Raw genomic sequence first — 22617 nt, 5'->3', positions numbered from 1 at the left:
TGAGCTATGCTAACCAGGTTGGCATTGAACAGCATATAATAAGGTCTTTTTTTCTAAAGCAGCCATTTGAGGAGGTACATCTCAACAGGAAAACCAACGCTGAGCTCAGAATCCCAGAGGGTGGCTGCTAGGGCAGTACACACTGCTGCTGGGAACCAATTTCATGGCAAAGGTGAGATGAGAAAAAGAAGAATCAGAGGGAGAGAGATAAGTAAAAGAGAGCATGAAATAGGACAGCATTAAAGATTAGGTATTTAATAAGAATGCTGAACACTTTGGAAATTTTAGAACTTCTGTCCAAAACAATACATTACATGTATTGTATGTACTTTGTGCTCTTTTTAAATGGCTCCTTTGAAACATCAAAACCAACAAGCAATATTAATGCTCTTTTTTACCACTAGCAACAAAAGAACTTGGTCAGAAATTAACAAGGAGCCATATCCATCACTAATATAAACCCAGCAGAACAGAACTGTTTCACAGGGACCTGTGGGGGCAAAGGTTTATGCAATGCAACTCTGGAGAAGCTGGCTTTTGGGGAGAAATAGAGATTACATACAAATGCCCAGCCTGAACCTCACTATTTGAAATTACTGATTTTTCTTATATCAATTTTAATAAAGGAAAAAAAATTATAGAAGTCTGATGCATGCTACATCCAGGATTGTGTTTGCCACCATAAAACTGATGGACATTTTGGACAAGTGAACATACCTAAAAAACTTTTTTCCCAAACCACAACACTGTCCTCAACTAGCCAATGCTTTATTTTTCTTCCTTGTAGTCCTATCTGCATTCAGGGGATCTCTTGCCTGCTCTGTTTGTGCCCACTTTATCACAAACCTAATTTTGCTGTCTCCAAGGCTTCTACCACTGTTCCTTGCCCAACTGAGCCTCTAAATAATCAGTTTAGGAGCAGTGAATTGTTTGAAAGAAGTGCTTACAAAATAGCCAAAGCCCTTCTCTGCACAGGAAACAGGACCTCTCCTCTGCACTTTTCCAGATGACAAACTTTCAGCCAGGAAAAGGGCAAACCTTCTGCAAGCCACATGCTATACCATGCCATTTGACAAGCTCCAAAGAATTAAAACATCTGAGCTTTAAATGCTTCTTCTGCCTTCTGCCCTTCCTGCCTTTGCTTCTTTCTTTTGCTTTTGCTTTCTTCCAGTCAGTTACACTGACTGAAAAGGTTGCTTTGCATTTAATGGCCAGGTTTCTTTGTATCAGTCTATGCAGGAGCCAGACCCTTTGAAACAGCTCCTCTGCTGGGATCCTGCTGCAAACCTTCTTTCCTGCTACGCCTCCCTCGCTCATCACATAATCAAAGAACATTACCTCCCTCTCCCATGTGTGCTTCAGCACAATAGATCAGGCAACAAAAATTTACAAGCCAACAAAGTAGAATCTTAAGTGCATCCACTTGAAAGGAGTTTGGGAGACAGTTTCAGGACCCCTAAACAACCTAAATTGTTACGATGAATTTGTGCATGAGCTTGTTTTATTCACATTTCACTCAAAACAAGCTTTGTGGGTACTAGCTGCCCCACTAAAAGTAATGAGCACAACAGAATTATAACACAGAACTATTATCCTCTGCTTCTGCACGCAGCAAGGGCAACATACCTTCCTAAGTACTTCCTAACTCATTAAAGCTATTTGTCAGTCTGTGATGTAGATAGGTGATGGGCTAACAGATGCATGGAATGTGGGGAACAGCACAGCACCCAGCTTCAGCAGCACAAAATTAGGCCCTGGCAGAGACAGTACTCCACAACAAACCCTGCACTGTCTACTGAATATTGCAAAAACAGCCCACTTCACAGGGCAATGATTACTTCAGGAGGCTAAAGTATCCAGGGCATCTCTTATTTGCTTCAAAGAGATTATTTTGGACTGTGCTGGGGACACCCTGTGCTAGCACAAATACTCACAGTGAAAAGGAACCAAATTCAGAATGGGACAGGAGGCTCATGGCTGTACAGAGGGTCAGAAACCACTCTGCAGTACCTAAAGCATGAGAAGGTCCTTCTGAAAGGTGCGACAACTGCCACAGCTTGACCCAACTGTGCTCTGCTGGATGTTTCCAACCAATGTGATAATCTTTTTCTAGAGAGGCCAGAGTTCAGAGGCTTGGGCAGAGCGCACTGCCCTAACTGCTAAATGTGTTCTACCACCTCTTCAGGCCACCCACGCTGAAGGACTGGGCAAGGCTAGATTTTTTGCCATCTCTTCCATCTGTGCTGTGGCTCAGCAATCTCTAATTGTCCTCTTCTTTTGTCATGGCATTTAATGTTGACAATCTCAACCCTAGAAAATGCTGCATGTTATAATTTGGTGTTATTACACACATGGAACGGCCTTTCTCTCTGCAGAACCTTGTAAAGACACGCTGAGCTCCCCTGCTAAGATATGTTGATGTGAATTCTCAGAGCACTGCGGGCAGAAAGGTCAAAGCTGAGTCATGCCAGTATGATATAAAGGAGTAATATCACAATTTTGGCAGATCACTTAATTCTCCTGCTCTCATCTGGGGCTAACAATGTATGAATTTCCTTAGGTTTCAGTTCCAAATATTGTTGTCCTCCCAAATTCCTGTACTTCATACGATAGGTTCTGAATACAGATGACAGACCACCATTGAGCCCAGACAGAACTATGTGAGCTCTGCTCCTTTATCTACCTGTCACAAGCCTTTGCTGGGATGCCACTGCCATGCTGACTCTTGCAGAATCACTGCTAAATCCAGGCTAATGAGCTTGGTTAGATCTTGGCTAACTGTGCCCAGGTACTGTGGTTATATCTGTGCTCTCATGCATTTCTAGCCAGAACAGAAATACCACAACTGACTGAGTTCCAGCAAAGGTGACTAACTTGGTCTCCATGTCACTTGCTGCAGGCTCTCTTCACACCATGCTGTCCTTGGCTTTTAGGCTGTGCTCCTTGAGCCCAGCACCTGCCCAAGGATAATTTAAATACAGCTATACAGAACTTGGGAAGTGACTTCTGCACTTGCCTTAAAAACCAGGTGCTAGAAATCCCAAAAATTGATTATTACACTGGGAACATACTTTCACAGGGTAGACTTGTTTTCCCCACAACATTCATGCATGTGCTCTCACACAAATGAGAATTTGCTTGTCAGGAGCAGGAATTCTTTTTTCAACAACAGGACTTAGAGAACACCTGTAGCTCTGCACTCCACAGGGTGCTGTAGGTACAGCAAACAGTTTGCATACTGCCTGACAACACAGTTAATTTTCCTCAGGGTCAGAACTTACTACATCCCAGTGTCTGAGTCCCTGCCTGCTCCCCAGCCTAAAGGGTGCAGGGAACCTGCCTGAGCTACCATTACTAAGCCATTATGTTGTATGTATGTGTGTCCCTAAACATACTGTGATGTCTGCCACGTTTCTGGCAGACAGTCAGCAAAGGATCAAAACTTGCACAGGAATTAGGATCATGATTCATTTCTAATTAGAGTTTCTTTTATCATCCTGACCTTAACTTATTTTCAGCTACAGTAACATTCACTTTCTCCATATTTTTAATTTCTAAAACACAGCATCATAAAAAAATGATATTTAAATCATTCAGAAGAGTAATTTCAAAAGAGCTATAAGAACAGAAGCATTTCTATCACTGATGTCTAGTTAAAAATATTTCTTTTTCCTTCAGATCAGTCCACAATTAAAAAACCAAAAAGAGACTGTCCCTACAGGCACTGCTAAACTGATTCAACCAAAACACAAATACGATTGCACGGACTTTGATTTCTTTAAAGTCAGTATTGCAGCAAATCTGCAACAAAATTATTTCTACAATGCAATATATAATAATATATAGCATAGATACTGCTAAAGTGCTGCTTGGAATGGTGTTCATATATTTTTGCTGTCATCAACTTAATGTGCAGCAAAATGCACTACTGCTTTAGTTATTAAAATATTTGGTTAGAATAAGTGCATATGATCATGTTTCATTCACCAAGTACCCAGCACATTTATTTTAATGATTTCTTTTTTTAATGAGCTGCAAAAAAAGCAGTTTTCCCTCCACCTGCTTCTCCATCTCCAGAGCTGCTGTTTGTTCAAAGCATCAGATATATCACCAACGCTTCAAAAAGTTTGAGCACTAACTGTCTCTGTGAATAGTGCTGCCCAAACAGGCCCCAGATGCACTGAAGGGAAGGCTGTTCCCTCCCCTGCTCCCATCCAGCTCCCCAAGCCATTGTGGAATAACCCTGGATGTGTTCACTCTGCCGGCCATGCACGATTGCCAGCAGAGACCTGCCCAGGGAAGGAGGATCCCTGGGCTTTCAGTGCTTGGCTCAAAGGTGTATTTCGCCACTAAAACTCACCAGTTTCACCTGCCAACTGACCTTAATCAGGCAGTTCTGTGCTTTCAAAGGGAGCAGCTCTTATTTAGCCAATTATCTGATAAAACTGAAAACTGGCATTAAAAGGTTCTTCTTTTAGCAGAAAAAACACATCTGCTATCTAATGTAAATTGTAGGTGAGATGAAGCTTCCAACAGATGCTGAAGAAATGTTCATGAATACTTAGTGGGACTTCACCAGGACTGACTTTGGGCTCAGCAGCGCTTCAGAAGACAACTGAAATGTACAGCCTTCATCTATTTGATAGAAATTACACGTTCTGGCTGTTACCTGTACCCAGACCTAGGAGGTAAGCCTTGCAGGTGGAAAAGAGCTGGAAGGCCACCCAGTGTGGCCCTGTAGTAGGAAAAGAGCTGGAAGGCCATAGTGTGGGCCTGTAGGAGGAAAAGAGCTGAAAAGCCATAGTGTGGCCCTGTAGGTGGAGAAGAGCTGGAAGGCCATAGTGTGGCCTTGTAGGTGGAAAAAGCTGGAAGGCCACAGTGTGGGGCCCACAGGTGGAAAAGAGCTGGAAGGCCATAGTGTGGCCTTGTAGGTGGAAAAGAGATGGAAGGCCACAGTGTGGGGCCCACAGGTGGAAAAAGAGCTGGAACGCCACCCAGTATGGCCTTGTAGGTGGGAAAGATCTGGAAGGCCATAGTGTGGCCTTGTAGGTGGAAAAGAGCTGGAATGCCACCCAGTGTGGCCCTGTAGGTGGAGAAGAGCTGGAAGGCCGCAGTGCGGGCCCACAGGGGGAGAAGAGGTGGAAGGCCGCCCAGTGTGGCCCTGTAGGTGGAAAAGAGCTGGAAGGCCATAGTGTGGGGCCTGTAGGTGGAAAAGAGCTGGAAAGCCACAGTGCGGCCCGCAGGTGGAGAAGAGCTGGAAGGCCACCCAGTGTGGCCTTGTAGGCGGGAAAGATCTGGAAGGCCATAGTGTGGCCTTGTAGGTGGAAAAGAGCTGGAAGGCCACAGTGCAGGCCCACAGGTGGAAAAGAGCTGGAAGGCCACCCAGTGTGGCCTTGTAGGTGGGAAAGATCTGGAAGGCCATAGTGTGGCCCTGTAGGTGGAGAAGAGCTGGAAGGCCGCAGTGCGGGCCCACAGGGGGAGAAGAGGTGGAAGGCCGCGCAGTGTAGCCCTGTAGGTAGAAAAGAGCTGGAAGGCCATAGTGTGGAGCCTGTAGGTGGAAAAGAGCTGGAAGGCCGCAGTGTGGGCCAGCAGGGAGGGCACCCCAGGACTCACGCGCTGGGCCGCAGGTCCGGCAGGGCCCTGTCCAGTGGCAGGCGGTCGCTCAGGTAGGCGTTGTAGCCGTAGTACTGGAACTGCTTCAGGGCCAGCCGCCTGTTCTCAGGGCTCAGCTCCTGCCCCCAGTGAGCAAAGAGAGACGAGTCCGTGAACGCTTCTGCGGGGTTGTCTTCCAATTTTGGTGGAGCTTCTATGAGAGACAAAGACAAAAGGAAACAGTAAGGATCTGCTATTTTAAAAAGTGTAACTTTAGCTCCATTTGCTGCCTGTAAGTCTTCCCACGACATGCCCTCACATACTCTTGTGTCGGTGTAACTATTAGCACGTAAGGCTCAAAATTTAATAGTCAAATAAAGTTAGGTAGAAATAATTCTTTTTTATCACAATCTGACTAAAGGCCAGGACTGATTAATCTAAATGAATTAAATTTCAGAAGGAGCTTTATCAGAAAAGAATGCTACTTTGCTTTTATATACTAAGATGAAATATTTAATTTCAGCCTGGATTATCTTGCTAGGAAATGACTGGAGTTTTGAAGGGGGAAAAAAGCATCTGTACAGAGTGCACAAAATGGCTGCCAAAGTTTGTGTGTAAATGGAGTTCTTTAAAACTGCATATTCAACACAGAGAAAATTCACTGTACTAGGCATCCATGTTTAAATAGCAAAATAATTTTAGTCATGTAATAACTCTATTGCTCCAGTTTACCAATCCAGCCTATTTGAGTTTTCAGTCCATACTTAGGTGCATGTGATGATGCTACTGGGATCATCACTTTGTACTATTTGCTTGATCAGAAAAGGTTTTCATTTCGCAAGGCCACATCTCTGGCTGTTATGCCAAACAGAGAGGAGGGGGAAAGATATACCTAGAACTCAATTTAAGAAGAGCTCCAGTACAATGAAATCACAGCATTCATTCTCAATGTTTAGTTGCATAGAAAGTCTGTTCAAGATGTTTTGTGAGCTCTCTGTGACAGACACATCACAGTTGACCACATAATCTAACCAAGAAAAGCCCTTGTTTCTGTAAACACTTTACAATCCACAGCACGCGAGTAAAGCAAGATCAAATGGATTAATTGACTCCGATTTGTCAACTAGAGCCCCACACACACAAAAAAAAATCTTTTTCTTGAAGTTATTATTTATCAGCAGTCACATTAACAATGACCCAACCAAATGAAGAACTCTCCTTTCTAAAGGGCTGTACTTACAAACACAGAGACTTACGAAAATTAAAGTGAATCTTCTGAAAATCTGTCAATTGTCCCCTAAGTCCTCCTCAGCACCCAGAGCCACCTAAAGGCCTGAGAGCTGACTTAACCTTCATGGAAACACCTAAAGACAACAGTTTATGTACTAGCACAATATGCCATCAGAATCCTGACTCCCAAAGAATGCCAGGAAGCATCCTTTGATCTCCTACTAAAAAGAACCCAAAATGCAAAAACATAAAATGAGAAGACTACGTTATTTGATTTGTTCAAGATGTTCTCCTTTTTCTTCCTGACAACACTGACAGGAAACTAATGCCACTCACTTCCTACACCATGTTCCAACCCCTGTAAACGAGAAATGTTTCTTGACTTGTCAAAGTACCATCTCCGAGCCTGAATTCGAGAATCAGCTCCAACTCTTCAAAGATGAAAGACAAACTGAACCCTCAGTCAAAGGAGGAAACTACTTTGACAAGCCCTGCTACCACACAGATAAATGTCTGAGAGAGGAGCTTGGCAACTACACAAATTGGATAAACTCAGATCATTTTAGAGGGTCCTAACTTGAAAAAAGGCAGGATAGCATTTGAATACCGCTTCAAAAATCACAGCAGCATGGGAGGTTGCAGATGTCTCTGTCTTTTCATGGATGAAGAGCCATCTCAGAAACAACTACCTTCACAGACTCACATACACATTGAATATATTGAATTTTATCTAATGATTTTGTGAATCTCTTGCTGTTTTCTGATTGAAAAAGTGCTCAGTAATCCAGGCTGTATCTCAGTTAAGATTTTCCAGCAATAGATGTCTGTGAATTTAGTTTACAAGCTCTACCAAGCCACTTACCAAATGCAGTAATTTTTTTGTATGCTAAGCAAACATGTTATTTCAATACATTGCTCTACAGAAAAAAAAAAACATTAGCAGGAACTTCCAATTACAATTCCAATCAATTGAATTAAGCATGCATCTCTGATGACAAAGCCTGTCCTTCCTTTATTTGGCTGAAAACTCTTGGGGGAAGCAACTTTCTTCAGCCAGCCTCTCACAAGAAATAAAAATAATGATTACAGACCATCAGCTGCCTTTTGACTGGTCAACAAGTGCATTTGATGCCTTGTCCTCAGTAAACAGGTCATGGCCTGATGTCTCACAGCCAGGCCTCCTGCAGTTGCAGAATGATGGCAGGGAGCAAAGGCCCAAAAGTGACCCACAAGCAGTACTGCCTGAAGCAACACTAGTTAGGCACATTCATCTGCTCAGTTAGTACCAAAAAGGAAAGATCAGTTCCATTTCTCCTGTGGGAAGAAAGCCTGCTACCTACAGCACATCACTGCAAATGTTATCTGGAGGGCCTCCCTATATTAATTTTACATACCACGCAAAGCTGTATCCAGACATGAACCTGGTATTAACTCCTGGCAGACTGACTCCCTGCAGTTCAATCAGTTAGTAGCAGAGATTTACTACACAGATGTCAGCTGGCTGCACACCTGGGCCAAAGAAGTCTCCTTCCAGAAGACTGGCTGGTCATGGCATCAGCCTGGAGTTGGTCACACACTGCTTACCTGAGCCAAAAACCCCACAGTTTTTTTCCAAAATCATCTGTGTCTCTTCAGCTCATACATTTCCTAGTTAAGCAATTAATGTTTATATAAATCCATTGCTTCATTTGATTTTTATGACCAGCTGCCAAGACAGAAATTCACTCTCCTCTTCCTACTGCTCATTGACTAAAATAAGTCAGAGACACCAAATCAAAAGACACCACTGAGATAATAAAGGATAGACATTTTGTTGTCTGATTGCTGCTTTGTTCTATGACCTCTGAAGAAAGCAAATCTTTCATTTATTACCAATTAACACAATCAATTAATAACTTTGATTTAATCTCCATGAAAGCCTTTGAAACACATTGAGAGAGACCCATTTTTTCAGCTCCATTCAGATTTCAACATGTCTTCCTATGAAAAGTTACCATTTACAGGTTCACAATTAAGAGAAAGGATCAAGTCAGAAAGGGCTGCAAAAGTAGTTGCAGGGACAGATTCAGACATGCTGTTGTTCTCAGAAGTACCTAAGTTTCATTTTAGTTCTATTCCTTATTTGACTGCAGGTCTATTCACAAAAGCAGCAGTGTTTCACATCAAAGTTTTGCCATTGTGAAAACACCTTCCTAGGAAACAAAACTGCTTTACAAATCCTGCAGTGTAGCCTTATCTGCTGATTTCATTAAGTGGCAGTAACAAGAAGGTAGATAGAGTAAGTCAGCACAACCACCCTGTCTGAAAAAATACCCCTATGTCAGCTAAAGACATCAATACCTGCACTAAATAATACATGCTCAGGTGGAACAGGCTGCTCACAAAAAGAAGAATGAGCTGGAAATGATGCCAGAGAGTAGGAGGAAAGGCTTTGATCATGTTCTCCAGTGCCTGACCCTCTGATTTCCCAGCCCAGAGAGGAAGGAACAGGCCATGATTACAGAGGTGATGCCACAGCTGTGCCTTGCCTCACCGTGCAAGGCGGACTCATGATGTGCATGTAAGCAGACCATCATTAAAGCAAAACAATGCTCAGCTCTCTCATGAGCCCTAATGGCCTCAAACTCTGGCTCTGGCTCCCAGCACTCAAAAGATCTATATTCTATTTCCTGCAGGCAGTAGCCTTTCAGCTTTCTGTGGAAGGAAGGATCTTTTCATCCTTTTCCTCTACAGGTGCCCTTCATCTGTTCAGCAATCCATACCCTCTTGCCAGAGGCCATTCGGTGTGACAGGTAAAAATCCCAGACTGGCATTGGATCACAGAGCCATGATACAGTGTTTAGAAGTGGAAAAACTTCACCTAAACTTTGTCACACAGCAAGATACACAGAGGAAAACCACGCTTTTAAAATCTATTGTAATTCATGAAAACACTTTCTCAGCATTCTCAAAAATTGCAGTTTGACAATTCCTGTCTTGCAAGGCTGCTCCCATGCAGGACCCTGCTATCAATTCTGTATCAGATGAGTGAACCTCTAAATGAAAACATCCTTGTTTGCATGGTGTGGTGAAACACTGACAAGCAACAGCAGAAGCAACTCACCAAGATGCACCACTGCATCAGCCATGGAGAAAAGTATACACAGAAGACAAAAATTGAAAGTTACAGTAACAGATCTTCCCTCAAAGAAGTTATTTTACTTATTCCCTCACCTCCCCAAAAAATCACAATACTGCTGGCAAGGCGTCAACATCAATATAGCTTTGTGCTAAAAAGTGAACGTCACTGTTTTTAATATTCAAGTTAATTTAATTTCTCTTGGCATTCTAGTCTTGTTCTCAAAGCAATGACTTCAGCAGAAGTGCTCCTAAGAAAAAATACAGTATCTGAGTGGGTTAAATCCTGCTACTGCTGCTTACTTACAGCTTAGTAAATCATACTGAAGTTGCCTGGGCTCCTCAGAGAGACTGACAGAGCCTGTCAGACTCTGTCTGCACAGATGACAGAGCAGCAGAGCCCTAACCTTAAGAAAAAATAAACCTGATGCGAACTCCATACAAACACACAACCACTGTGAGAGGATTCAGTCCATATCCAGTCTGTGCATACCCCAGCACACTCTGTAGTCAGTGTAAACACTGGACAGATCAGATAGACAGGGAATGGGAAAAACCCCAACAAAAGAAAGGTGATCCTCTCCTCAACAGCTATCAAGAAATCATGGTAACACTATGAATAGTATACAATCAGACAAAACTTTAAGGATTAAACTGTGTATGACAGCACATATAGAAGGAAATGCTAAAACTCTCTCAATTTTAAAATTTTTTAGAACTTGAAACACAATTTATATGTTATTAATTTATATGCTACCTTTACTGCATTTTAAGCAGCCAATACATGCACATAATGCTATAAGCTATTAGCATGCTACTAACATATATTTTCATTTGTTTCTGTTTGGAGTTCTTTCTGATAAATAATCCCATGCTTGTTGCGCCTATTAGGGTGGAAATTCAGTCTAGTTCTGCTGCTTAGTGTAGGTGTAGAAGAAGGGATCACGAATGACCTCACACTGATAAATCACAGTTGTACTAATTACCAAAGAACAGCCTTGGCCTTAATGGGTCGCAGCTGTGACTAACAAAGATAAATGTGATAAAAGGGGTGGGCTGGCTGGTCAGGGAGAGCCTGGAGGAATAGGACCTAGAGGAAGAAGGAACAATCCAGAGAAACAAAACACAGAAGAGAGTTGCTGCTGTTTCAGAAGCTCTGCTGTGAGGTCAGGCTGGTCTGATGGAGTTAGAGCCCGCAGTCACAGTCGAGCTAGGTAAAGCCTGTGCTCAGAGGCAGCAAGGAAAGCCTTGCAGTCATGTTCCAGCAGGAATAGGCAGCAGTCAGGGTCTGTCAGAGACACCAACAGCAGGAGCTTGCTGTAGTCAGTCAGGATGGCTAAGCTGTACAGATGAATAAACCAGGCCCCTTTCCACGTTGTCAAATGAGAGTCTGTGTCTTGGCTCATTTCTAGCCCTAACGAGACGTCTGCTGCAACACTTGGCACCCAACAAGGACAGGCCTCCATGTAGAGGATGAGGATGCTTCCTGCCCTGGCAGACTTTCATAACTCAACAGGTCCTAAACAGTCATGACACAAAAGTTACTTAACGCCGAAGAAAGATGTCTGGAGATGACTCCCAAAACGTGCTCAGCGCTAGAGGGCAGCGTAAGAAACAGGAAAATCTGGGTCTTAAGAGAAATCTGAGGGTTTTGAGACTTCTAAAGAACTTGTTAAAGAGCTCTCAGAACTACAAACCAATAAACTACTAATTAACCAGCAAATTCCATTACAGTGGTTATTTCCTATGGGTAAGAAAAATGAAATTTTTATTATGCTATTGAGTCAATGCTAAACTATTTGATGTTGGTGCACACAAACAACACTGTATAGGAATAAGGCCTTTATAAGGACTCTATATTTCTTCTGTATGCACTCCATCTGGCCTATTCCGATCTGAAAACACTATAAATCCTGGGCACTGTTGTTCCTACTAGATATGTTCTCACTACCAGCCTATTAAGTTCCCCTTTAGCCATAACTGTGCCATGGATATGAATCAGGCCAGACAAGTCCATGCATCATTCTGGCTAAGTTAACATAAAGTTACCACAAGCCTGGACAACTTGAAAACAGAGTACTGGAATGGGATTATCTAAAGAAATACACGTTTGCAGGTACAACCCATTTCCCCTCAGGTGAAAACACAGAACTCTCAGACAGGTACCAATACTGCACTTTTAAGGCTTTCTGTGTCCATTGACATCAATATTTTGTCAGGGACCAATTTTGTTTTCTCCAACGTGTAAAAGGTGGATTTTCAAAAAAACACACTATGAGGATGTTAAAAACTAAGGAGTACAAAGTTCCAAGTCTTCAGACCTTCTAAAACACAATTTTCAGCTTGTCCTAAGCAATACCTCTCTACATGCCTTCTACTTGGAAACCAGATTTTAAGACAGTATCAATTCATTTAAAGCAATAAATAATCTCTTAACTACAGACCTCCAAGATAAAGAGTGGTCAGAATAATTATTTGTTGACTATAACTTAAAGGATTACCTTATAGACTATAACTTAAAGTTTCATTAAAAGAAGTAGGTTTTTAACGGCAAAGTTATTTTTCTCATTTCAAATAATTCTGTATTTAAGGCATTAACTTTAATCTGTAGGTAAACATACCACAATTTTTGGAATAACACTCTAAAAATACAATAATAATCTGCCAAAAACTGCCTGAAAATTGATTTGGTGAATTTAATCAGTTGTGATACACAAATCTCAGTACCACAAACTGCAGTGTAAGTGCCCTGAACCAGCAGTGGTACCCATAAAGGAAAGACAAGAATGAGATGGGCATAATTACCTCCCTAATTTTTCAGACAAGCAGAGCAACAGCCTTGTTTCAGGTCATGGTTCTAGTTAGGAGGAATAAAACCCCCTGCAATGCTGGTTAGATCAGATTGTCAAGGAAAATGCTAAACCAATTTAAGCCAATAATCTCTGATCTGTGCAATTTTGTAAGAATTACTGCACTGGCCTAATATGTTTCCTTCTTGGATGAAAAAGACATGTTATCATCACACATAACCGCCATTCTTTTAATTAATTGTGATAATATTTTCAAAACGCCCAGGAAATTTTATGATAGTGAACCACGTACAAATGAAAAGGAGGTACAAATTAAACCCCAATTTTGCAAAAGCAACAGTTTTTCATTAGGTTCATTGATTACACTGAGTATTTTTCCATGTAAGATTGGAAGACAACAGAATTTCACAGATGAGAGACCAGTTTGCATCCTGGAAACAGAGCTGTTGCCAAAAATTGAGATTGCTTCTACTTGATGCTGAGGCACAAAACTGAATTTCTAATGACAACTTTCCTTATTTCCTTATCAGTGTGAATGAAAGTGGAAACAGAGGAGATCTACATATAAAGCACAGTTTGCAAAGGCTCCACATTAGGGCTTGGGGTCTGAGACCTCTCAAAGACACAGCACAAGGAGTCCTCTGCAAGACAGAAGATAAGAAGGTTCAGAATATTCCACTGATTGTAACTGCACGTGTTCCTAAATTTAGGCATCTGCTAATGGGCTTACTAAAAAAGGAAACTCATCTGCATTTAGTGAATAGCAGCCCACATTTTTCTTGGGGATTAGTGGCTTTGCATCAGTGCAGCTGAGAGGCTTTAAAAGCTCCCTGTGTTTTATATCATAAACCCAAATCTGTGTCACCTGGAGTAAACATGAAAGGCATTTAACTATTTTGAAAACCATTTTGCCAGAAGCTGTCAGGCTGTGACACAGCTAATTAGTCATATACATACAGCTTTTCTTTTTATACAGAGCTGAGTAATCACACCAAAAGTAAAGTTCACACAAGGAAACAGATCTAACTCTCTTCTACAGTCACCCAACTCAAAGCACTGAAAATAGGCTTCCTCTTTCAGTAATCACACAAACTGAGATTTTTCTCTGCTTGCCAGGCTGTACTGAGCTCCCTCAGATTAGTTCTACTTCAAAAAATTCCATTCAGTTCTTTCAGTCCTCTGAGGAATTTTGTTTGGCCACTTCTTCGCAAACACAGAAGTTTTAAAGCGCAACTCCCTCACTCAAGACATCCTTTCCTTTTTCCCTAAGTGTTTCCAATATTAGGCTAAGCTGCTCCACCCCTTCCACCACCCAGCAGCTCATTACACAAACACTTTGCTACGTGGGCCTCTGCTTGACAGGGCTCCTACTTAAAAAGTACTTCTCAAACATTTGCAGGCATTATTGCACAGTGGAGCTACTTCCCACTGCCAGGAATTTTCCTAAGCTACCCCAAGAGACAGAGATGAGTTTCAGTTTTAAAAGGAACCTGAAGAATTACGAAGAACAGAGCTGCTCTGAAGAGCCACCATGCTCTTCTGTAAAAGCATCTTCCATTCTCAGGTGCCACTGCCCTTGTCATGCTTAAAGCACTGCATGTAGACAAAAGCAGCAGCAGGGAGCAGGTATACTTTAAAGGTTTGTAAACTACACTTCAATTAAAAATTAAAAAAAAAAGTCAACTAAGCATAACATAGCTTCCCCTCTTGGCAGAAAAACATGAACGACAAATGAAAATCATTCTCCCATCTTTGATACCCAGTAGATGATTTGTGCTAATGTTAACATCAATAATACACTGAGCCTATCAAGATGTCAAGAATTCTCCTCGACATAGTAGGAAAAATTAAAGAAAATGCAATCAAATTAAGTTCTCTGGTTTCACAGGTATTGGGGTAAATGATGTGAGATGATACTTTAGCTTAATTTTGGAAATAGGACAGTGAGTCAAAAACATGCTGAAAGGAGACAACTAATCATGTGGACAAGCAGCAGTCTGCATCAACAGAAGGCTAAGAGAAACTTCTAGATGGCACCCAGCAAATACTTTGCTGTGCTATTATTCTCAGCTCACTCTCTATCCTACAATGAGGAACTTGGAGAAATATCTATTACCTGAGAATTTTCCTCTATTGTCTTCATTTAAGAGCGGCGAAAAATGCCTTCAAACTTAGAGCATTCTGCATTTCCTTTGCAAACTTAAAAAGCAGAATAACTTTAAAAAAAAAATTTTGAAATTGCATTAGGTAGACTGTTCCTCTGCTTCAATGATGTGAAGAATGGGAACATCTAGCTGGCTGGTTATTTCTGTTTTGTTTTTTGGGGTTTTCTTGTCTATTTTTTTTCTTTTAAGTCATCATAGTCAAGTCAGAATTTTAATTTAAAAAAAGAAACAAGAAAACCCCAAGAAAACAAGACAAAAATACCTCAAACCCAAAATACAGCTAGATTAGAGAATGAAACAAACTTAAAGCTAGAAATACAGTTTTAAACAGAAATAAGAAGCAAGAGGAAAAATGAGGAAGCCAAGAAAAACTGGACTTACTGCCAAAATAGGAAACTAAATGAAAATAATGGAAAATTTAATTTATTATGCAAGATACAATAGGCAATTTAGTTAGTAATTTCTCATCAAAAGACTACAGATTTCCCTGCAGATCTCTGTGACTTTAGTGTGAGAAGCATAATTGAAAGGGTCTGAGATTCACAAATCAACCTCTTGCAAATGTGCTAAATCAACATAGAAGAAGAGAAGTAGAAACATCTTCTAAGGTTTTAAATTCATTACCTCTCCTGCAACATGAACCGGAGTTATACTTTGGTAACATTCAGACATATCTTTTTTCTTCCCGTCCTCACCCCACACCTGATGATGAGCTTCTGGTAAACCCACAAAGCAAAAAGGATGAGAGGAAAAAAAGCTCCATCCCTTACTGGCACATATTTTGGAGTTGTGTAAGAATTTTCTTGTATTTTTTTAAATAACCCTGTGTATCATGCATCCTGAAGATAAAATCAACTTGTTCATTTTGTCTAAGATAAAAATCAAGACTCTTTGCTAAGAATGGTTCCAGCCCTCACCAGCACAGCATCCCAATCCAGGTCAAAGGAGCACTCTGCCTTTTGCACCTACAGAAACATCCACATCTCACTGAGTCACTGTGTGCAGTGGTAAGAGATACAGCTGCAGTGGCATCCATGGCAAAGCTGCTTAAGTGAGTGGGAACAAAGGAGTTCCTACTGATTTCTGCCAGGTAAAGACCTAGGAGAGCATTTAAAATATTGTCCTAGAGGTAAAATTCTCATCTAAGCTATATTAAAATGGACAGGAGTAGAGGTTGCTTTGTTTTTAAAAGCTGCAGAAGCATACCACAGTTACATTTCATGTGCATTAAACAGAGGAGAGCACTTAGGAGATAGCTCATATACACATAATCCCAGAGGTGCTTACTAATCCTAGCTGCTCTAAACTGAAAAAGAATTATCCAGGAGTGTTAGCAAACATCAGCAAAATGCCTAAATAAAAAGGTAATTAAAACAGACTTTCACCAGTTTTGTATAATATCTTTAGTAGACAATCAGGGACTTTATTATTTATCATCATTACTTGTAGTAGAGACTACTTAGGATGGATAGCAGAAGACTATATTCTGATATAAAACAGCTCAGAATGGTGAGATATTCAATTTTGAATTTATACAGTGCTTTTAGGAATTGTTAAGCACAATACCAGATTTCATTAATCCCGAGGTCATGTCCAAAATGAGCAGTGGGTTTTTCATTTGCTCCACCTGCCCTGCAGATGTTTGAAATCCACAGGGCTTGCAAATTAATTACCGATCAGTCATTGGGGTGGGATGGGCTAATCAAACTCCGTTTGAAAACGAAAAGAATGAAAAATTCATTTTACCATAAGAGTCAGGATATTAACTGCACAGTAGTAGTGAAGGAAGAAGTTCTAGAAGCAGCCAGCTCTGAAGAGAAGGAGAAGCTGATGTCCCTTTGAAATAACTGTTCATCAATAAAACGAGTGGATGTTCTATATTCAAAGTGGAAGTAATTTTCTCTAACAGCAAATGAAGTTTCTTAACAGTTTGTTTCCAATTAATCTTTGCTCCTAGAGAAAAGCTGCCCTTTAATACTTTGACACTTAAACACAGTTGGCAGTCAAGTAAAGGTAATGGCAGTAAAGGCTCCAGAAATTTTGTAAACAAATCCTAGCTTGAGGCAATGTCAGAGAATTAAATGTTTTACCTGGAAAATGGAGTATGGAATATTTTCATCCAATAAAAAGGAATAATTATGAGATTAATTGAAGCTAATTAGAAAGCAGGAGGGGATTTCTCTGGCAGGAGAACTAAGGCTCATTTCCTTAGTCCTAACAAACAACTCCAAACCTTAGCCAGAAGAAACTTCCCAACCCCCCATAGTGTTACTTCATGCGCCTGGGGAAGGGGATTTGGTAAACCTGCTGAGGAGGCACAGCTTCTTCTGTGAGCAGAGCCATGATTTGGCTGGAATTTTGTAATGCCTCTACTTCCCTGTCCACCTGACTAAAATGCACCTATGCAATCTCTTTCCCTGCTTAGCCAATGGTCATTGTGAGAAAGAGGTTAGCAGGTACACAAGAGTTGGAGATTTAACTCCCAAGTTGCTTTTGCATGTTAAGTTCACTTACCAGAAAAATATATAATTTGCATATTAAGAGCTTAACACTCCCAGCAAGTTTTGGCTGGGCTACCCAGGGCCAAAAATCTTGCCAATGCTTATTGAAACACTCCTGAAAGGAACAGACACTGACACCAAGGGAACTCCTACACTAGTTTGGCTCCATCCTAGTTTTGGAAGAGCAGCCTGCTAAAAGGTTCAGCGGAGCAGTGTTTTTGACTGTTATCAGCATCTCTCTGCAGCTGCATCTCTGCCAATGTAGAGTCTAAAAAACACATGCAAGGAAACACTGATGAGATCTCGCTCATCCGTTATGATTTACATGAGAGTAGGCTGATCAGAATCAGAGAATTGAGCAAAGTCTTCTATGGTTTCTTCTCCAATAAATGTTGTTACAGAAGGTTCTGTCCCTTCAGACATTTGCATTGATAACACTTTTTGTTAATGCACTTTCTTGCCAAAGACCGAGCAAGCTGTGAAGGAAGGGGTGTCTGTTTTTCCATCACCACTTTTTTGGCTTCATTTACCACCAGGTTCTCCAGGTCAATACTCCAAGAAGTGGTACCACAGATACCAGATTTCCACTCATTTAGGTCCTCAGTGTCACCTAGAGTCAGTGGCAGATTTGTCATTGATATTTTCCTGTATACTCTCCAGTCTAATTTTACACAGTCTTCATAAACCAAACTGTCCACAGCCAGCAGCACATCCTTTGGCCTCCCGTGGAGGATGATGGTCGAATTGGGAACTTAGACTAAGACTTAGGCTACTTTTCTCCTCTTGCTGCTCATAGTACCCTTCCACAGGGGTAAAGGAAAAAAGCGGATTTAGTTTTCTTCCTAAAATAATTCCTTGATTATCTCTCCACAGCTGAGCTCTCACAGAAAAGCCAGAATGTTTTCCCCATGGATCTCATTTTGCCATTGTAAAACAGGAATAGCAACACATCCCCTGCCTTGCAGGAGTATTAAAACAAAGCTACACTTCAGAACTGCTCAGTACCAGCCATCACTGAAATGCTTACAAAACCAATAAAAATCTTCTTTCTTCCCATCAGCAAAGACATTAAGATCAGCCACTTTTCACAAATTCCTCTGCATCAGCAGACAGGCTGCACCAGCCCCAATGTTCAATTGCTGGCTGTCCCACAGGAAGTTAATCCTGACAATGCTGCTTCTGCTGTTTCCAAGCCACCAGGCTCCAACACTCCCTGCATTACAAGGAGCAGATGTTTATGTTACAATTCTATTTCCTTAACTAGTATCAGAGGATTAGTTTTCTGTATAAGGAGATTTACTAGATATTTCCAAACTCTTTAGAGTGTAGCTTGTGAGGAATATTAGATATTTCAGTTGCACCATTTTCCCTGCAAAGAATCATGTGGACTCAGATGTTCACTGTCTTACAGCCTGGTAAAAATTTGGTTCTGTGAACAACAATTGTTACCAAGAGGATTTCCATTCCCAGTTGAGCTAATCATACAGCAGGTTAGAATATACTGCAGGCAAATAATTTTGTTCAGGCAAAATTCCTCCTTTAAAATGTATCTTTTAGCCCTAACAACACTTGCACTTCTTTGCTTAATTACACAGCCTGCTTTACCCCTCTCTTTTCCCATTCCCATTTTTGTTTTTTTCTTGCTCAGAGGTATGCAAACCATCTGTGCAGTTAACATGGTCTAATGACTATCTGCAAAGCTGTTCCCTGAAAGTGACTCTACCAAAGCTGGGAGACCAAACAGTAAATAGTACCAGCTACTAAATGGTAGGATTTATTCTTATGATGCTAGAGCATTCAAAACTTCTCTGAAGTGTTCCTCAAAAGATACTTAAATTTTATTCTCATAGCACTTGCACAGTGTAGAAACATATACTTATTTTATCACTTTTTTTTGGGTAAAATTTAAGTGTTTGGGATAATTAAAAAAACTCCAGGGAATTTACATGCTCGATTTACATGTAGAGGAATATTCCAGAGTCAAAAGATACATCCTTGGCCCACAAAACACCAAAGCATGTTTATAGAGTCTCTGAAAATGTCTGTCTTCAAATTTTCACGCTGTTTTCTCTTAGACTGTATATTGGCAATCTGGCTTAGAGATTTACATAAAATTCTTTTCGTTATTTTTTAAAATTAAATTAGTAAATGTACCAGGGTATACCTAAGTGAGATGCTACTTATAAAGTCATACCACCAGCCAGAACTTTTGTAAACAGCACTGATGATACTACAGGAGAAACACTGACATAACCTAACTTGGAATACTACTGATGTAAAGAACAAGTGCAGCTTTTCAACCACAAAGTGCTGCAACTGGAGCAAAGACAAACTTTTGACCAAAGCCAAAACCTGTCCCATAAGAAGAGCCCCCTTTTTCATGTTTTGGGGGGAAAAAAACCCTAATTTCAATACACTCAACAGACTCATAGGAGTTTCTTATTAAAGGTATTTTCTTCTGGTAGCTCTCACATGCTGATGCTCACAGCTTCCAACACTTAAAAAAAGCCATGTTCTATAAATCTTCAAACTTTTTTAAAACTTCTATTTCTGATTATTAACATTAATCTCAGCATAACCCTGAGTATTAGGGTATCTCTTAATATATTTTTTACAATATATTTTTGCCATTGTAGGGAAGAGTAGAAGCAGAGGACAGGTAAGAGCAAGAAGAGGAAGCGTCATATTTATGAGGTGCCCCGTGGCAGGAAGGAGTGATGAATCTGACTCCATGTTCTCAGAAGGCTAATTTATTATTTTATGATACTATATTAAAGAATATTAAACTAAACTATACTAAAGAATACAGAAAGGATACAGACAGAATGCTAAAAAGATAATAATGAAAACTCATTACTCTTTCCAGAGTCCCATCACAGCTTGGCACTGATTGGCCATTGAGTGAAAACAACCCACACCAGAAATCCAATGAAACAATCACCTGTGGGTAAATAATCTCCAAACACATTCCAAAGGAACAAAACACAGGAGAAGCAAATGAGATAATATTGTTTTCCTTTTTCTCTGAGGCTTCTCAGCTTCCCAGGCGAAGAATCCTGGGTAAAGGGATTTTTCAGAAAGTATGATGGTGACAAGAAAGCCCTTTCATTATATTCCCTCCAACCAGGAAGGAAGAGCTACTGTGTAGAAAGCAGTAAATTATGCAGGAGGGGGAAAAGTCAATGTAAATCTCTTCTCTCTTGGAATAGAAGGACACTTTACATACCACAGTTTTGCTCCTTCTTGTGTTTTTTGCAATGACTACTCAGATCTTCGTACTGGGGACCAACTCAGCCTTGCTAATGTTTAATTTAGATACTAATTGCTAAACCAAACTTTTGAAGCAAACGTTCCTAAATGGAGAAGATAAAGCATAAAGGAACATTGAAACAGTAATTCCAACATTGTTTTAACATTTAAGGAAACTGTGTTATTCTTTCACAAGTATCAGTTAAATGAACAGCTTTATATAAAATATATTCAAACTACAGAGCATACAAAATTATAGTATATCTCTTCAAGAGGTAACAAGACATACTGACAAGAAGAAAACAGCACTGAAAACTAGGGAGGGATAACCCAAAACTTTGTTTCACTTGTGACTGGCTGATGGATGATTGTGTCTTGCCAATGCTTAACTGGATTTCTAAGGTCTAACTTTTAACATCATCATCTGTCTTTTAGCCATACTTGACAAAGAAAATTAATTCATTTGGATTTATGCAAGCTTCTTCACAGAATTTCAATGTATAAACATAGAATTCTATTTTTAAATTTAATATTTCCCATTAGAAAAGAACAGAAGAGTGAGGAATGAGATTTTGTCATATTTGACACCTAATTCCATTTGATGTCATTCCTCTTTCAGTGATTTCTATCTGCATAATTTAATAGTTCATTAACATATTACAGCCACTGAATCTCAAACAGCTGGTAATGATCATATTTCAGCATCTGTTAGCACCCACTTGCTAAGATCTTATTCTTCCCATCTTCCATCTGAACCACTTCCAGCCGATGGGGGGGAAAGTGTTATTAAAATGAAAACAGCAAGGCAGAAGCCTTGCACTGTAAAAAGCAACACCCCAAATTTTCAGGAGGATGTTTCCAACCAACACAAATAGGTTTCTGTGCAGCTTTTAGTAATACTTTCTATATGCATTATTTAAAAACAACCATGCAGGTTAAATTGTTGGGGCTTTTTTCTCCTCATGTTTGCAAATATTAAAAGAGTGTCTTCTCCTGTAAGGGAAATAGCTCTGTGCATCTAAAATCATGAGTATTTCTTTTATCACAGATGCTGCCCAGGTCATACTCTAAGTATCAAATAAAAACTGTATTTACATTGGAACCAAGAGTATAAGCACAGTTAACTGAGCATGAAAACACATATGGGTTCCTCAGCCAGGAAATCAAGCTGCATCTTCTGCCTCTCCCCCATCTCATTTTCCCCCTCTTTTTCCTCAGAGTAGCTTCCAAACAAGTCAGTGTTAGAAGCTGAAATATTTATCCTGTAAGACTGTGGAAAACTAGCTTTGGAGGACTGAAGAGCCCACAAAGACATTTGCAATTTCCTTGTAATTGCTGTTGATTCTCCATGATAAATCCAGGCAAAGTCAGGACTCTTTCCAAGGTCAGGGAGGCCACTGTATATTATTATTAAGATTAATGCTTATTTACACAAAGTCATATGTGATAATTTATTCCCTCAGATCAAGAAAGCCAATTACTCTGTAGCTGATAAAAGACTCCCGAAAATGTCTGCAATTTCTCTATTTTCACAAAGAAGAACCTGACCCTCAGTCTTCATCTTAGCAACAAAAACAAAATCACGAGGGCCACGTGAATCTCCCGTTTCCACTTAAACAGTCTTTGATATGCAAACTTACAATTTTCACAGCTTATTTTGCATTCGGTGCTTAACGAAAAATTGACTCAGACACATTTTCCCATAGAAGTCATAGAATATTGGGATTTTTTGGTTAAAAACAGTTTCTCAGAATCATAGAACATTTCATCTCCCATTAGAAGAGCCCCATAAGGATCACCAAGTCCACCTCCCTGCTCGTGCCAGGACTATTAAAACTAAACCTGCCTGAGAGTATTGTCCAGGTGCTCCCTGAGCTGCGGCAGGCCTGGTGCCATGACCTCTTCCCTGGGAAGCCTGTCCCAGTGCCCAGCCACACCTGTGCTGAGCTTACA

General features: G+C 40.5%; 1 protein-coding gene across 4 annotated transcripts in view; it reads right to left on the bottom strand.

Moving 5' to 3' along the window:
• GALNT18 (polypeptide N-acetylgalactosaminyltransferase 18) overlaps positions 1–22617 on the bottom strand; it is a 233656-nt gene that overhangs the window by 117434 nt on the left and 93605 nt on the right. For all 4 annotated transcript variants that reach the window (XM_030948748.1, XM_030948746.1, XM_030948747.1 and 1 more), the window contains one exon: positions 5614–5806. In XM_030948748.1, coding sequence (XP_030804608.1) covers positions 5614–5806 — 193 coding nt within the window. The remainder of the gene's footprint in view (positions 1–5613; positions 5807–22617) is intronic.

This window comes from Camarhynchus parvulus, chromosome 5, assembly GCF_901933205.1.
Source record: "Camarhynchus parvulus chromosome 5, STF_HiC, whole genome shotgun sequence".
NCBI classification, from domain to species: Eukaryota; Metazoa; Chordata; class Aves; order Passeriformes; family Thraupidae; genus Camarhynchus; species Camarhynchus parvulus.
The sequence above is the reverse complement of the archived record's forward strand: the minus strand, read 5'-3'. Positions and strand labels throughout refer to the sequence as shown.